General features: G+C 39.4%; 1 protein-coding gene across 1 annotated transcript in view; it reads right to left on the bottom strand.

The window, feature by feature from the left end:
- Window positions 1–2,500, bottom strand: part of lrch3 (leucine-rich repeats and calponin homology (CH) domain containing 3) — a 37,520-nt gene that overhangs the window by 12,838 nt on the left and 22,182 nt on the right. The window contains exons 13-14 of the mRNA XM_060878802.1: window positions 1,500–1,547; window positions 1,354–1,407 (exon numbers count right to left, since the gene is read on the bottom strand). Of these exons, the coding sequence (XP_060734785.1) occupies window positions 1,354–1,407; window positions 1,500–1,547 (102 nt within the window). The remainder of the gene's footprint in view (window positions 1–1,353; window positions 1,408–1,499; window positions 1,548–2,500) is intronic.

Genomic DNA, 2,500 nt, shown 5'->3' with positions numbered 1-2,500 from the left:
GCATAACAGATGAAATATATATATGGCTTTACAGAGCAAACAAACATCGAAATCAACTTTATTTAGAAAAAAAAATTTAAATAAAAAGTCAACAAATTTCTTCTGAGTTTATTTTCTCATGGTCCATCTAACGGTTTCCTACATTACCCACAATGCCCTTAGACTACATGCTACATCTATGTAGTGAGTGCAGGATTATAGACAAAATGTGACTTTTGTGGCATAATTATTAGTACTCCCAGGTGTGTGTGTGTGTGTGTGTGTGTGTGTGTGTGTGAGGATTTTTCACCTCCTTCTGAGGACTCGGCCTCTTCTTTATAGTGTTGGTGTTTATGTCTATTTCAAATGCCATTAAAGACTCGGATTCACTCTGACAGAAGTGAGTGAAGAGACAGGAACACACAGAGAGAGAGAGAGAGAGAGAGAGAGAGAGAGAGAGAGAGAGAGAGAGAGAGAGAAAGAGAGAGAGAGAGAGAGACAGAGAGAGAGAGAGAGAGAGAGAGACAGAAAGAGAGAGACAGAAAGAGAGAGACAGAAAGAGAAAGGGGGAGGGAGAGACAGTGAGACAGAAAGAGATAGAGAGAGAGAGATAGAGACAGAGACAGAAAGAGACAGAGACAGAAAGAGACAGAGAAAGGGGGGAGGGAGAGACAGAGAGAGAGAGAGATAGAGAGAGAGAGATAGAGACAGAAAGAGAGAGAGAGAGACCAAGACCGAGAGAGAGACAGAGAGAGAGACAGAGGGAGAGAGACAGAAAGAGAGAGGGAGGGGGCGCAGAGGGAGAGAGGAAGAGAGAGAAACAGCAAAGCAGGAGGAAAAGCTTTAATACAGGAAGCAGGAACAATATTTTTCTACACTAGGAGAGAGTTTGTGTGTAAGAACAGAGAAAAAAATACGAGCTGCAAGATACATGAAGTATAAAACTCTTAGCAGATAAAGAATAAAATTAAATGCTTAAATTAAATTAAAGTGAAGCCTAAAAAAAAAAATCCATAAAGTTTGCAAAGTAATAAAATAAATAATATTGTTTATAGAGATATTGTAGTGTATATTAATATTGTATAACTGTGTTAATATACAACATAAAGCTGAACTATACACTTAATTGTGTCCCTTTCCTTCACAAAATAAAACATTTCTGATTTATTTTAAATTATTTACATTTACATCATTATGTAATGTAGATAAACCACAACAAGTCTAAAATGGCTAATACTTTGTGCATAAAGAGCGAGCGCCGGTTATTTACTGCTTCTCACAAAAGAGATTCACCTTTTAAAATGTCACACAGCTGATTTCAATACAAATGAACCGAGTTAGTTAGCGGACAGAGAAGAAGAACGACGCCGTTACCATAAAGAGGGCGGAGTCGTCTGTATGAGTGGACCGTCTGGAAGGGTACAGGGTCTGGAGTCGAGAGGACGACAAACGTTTTAGGATTTAGAGGAAAGTGTGTAAAATGGAGTTAAAACCTGAGGTCGAAGGTGAAGAAGACTCACCTCGCTGTCTGCAGGACTGAGCTTCGGTGGACTCGGAGCTGACTTCTGCTGGGATATAATCAAGTCGTTTATCATGTTGGATAGGAACAAATTTATTTATACATTGTTCACAGGAATATTTACATTTTCAAGATAAGATTTAAGTTGAGTTTGGCTATAAATATTATCATGACGATCTTCACTGAATGAGTAATAAATAATGCAGCTATACGGTTGATAACTTGGGGGTGGGGCTACACATTTACATTACGCTCTTATCCAGAGAGACTTACATTAAAGGTGAGGTCTCCGTTGTTTGAAAGCCAATGTTGACATTTGAAATCACCAAAACAAACACGCCCCTAACCCAAACGGGTCCCACCCCTGTATCGATAGCTCCGCCCACACATACATACGTAACCCAGGCAACTAACGGAAAGAAACGTGTCTTTATCATATCTGAAGGGAAGAACAATACGATTGTAGATAAACAAACAAGCAAAAATGACACACAAGCATAATCATGTAAAGGACAAAGTCATATATTAGTTCTGTGTAACAAAACAAAACCAACGTTACTCACCTATCGAGAAGGAAAAAAGCGCCTCGGCGTCTTAAGTAAAGTTGGTCACATATTCACAGATTGGAGTTTCCCGAGTCAATAACTCCTGAGCTAAACACTGTTACTACACAAAACACGGTTGTAGCTGCGTCTCTACATTACTACGATAGAAAAGAGGTGTTATTTGTGTAGTAACAGCGTTTAGCTCAGGAGTTATTGACTCAGGAAACTCCAATCTGTGAATATGTGACCAACTTCCTGCTCCTTCAGTTCTCTCCAGCGCTGGAAAGCTGATCCTATATTAACACGTCCTACTTCTTACCTTATCGTAAGTCTTTCTTCTCTTTCTTTCTTTGTTTTTATCCTCCATGTCAATGTTAAAACCGCTTTCTGCTAATGTCACACATGGCGCACACATGGCACACACATGGCACACTGAACACTCTCTCCGCCCATATTG

Source organism: Tachysurus vachellii, chromosome 9 (genome assembly GCF_030014155.1).
Source record: "Tachysurus vachellii isolate PV-2020 chromosome 9, HZAU_Pvac_v1, whole genome shotgun sequence".
In the NCBI taxonomy this organism is placed as follows: domain Eukaryota; kingdom Metazoa; phylum Chordata; class Actinopteri; order Siluriformes; family Bagridae; genus Tachysurus; species Tachysurus vachellii.
The sequence above is the reverse complement of the archived record's forward strand: the minus strand, read 5'-3'. Positions and strand labels throughout refer to the sequence as shown.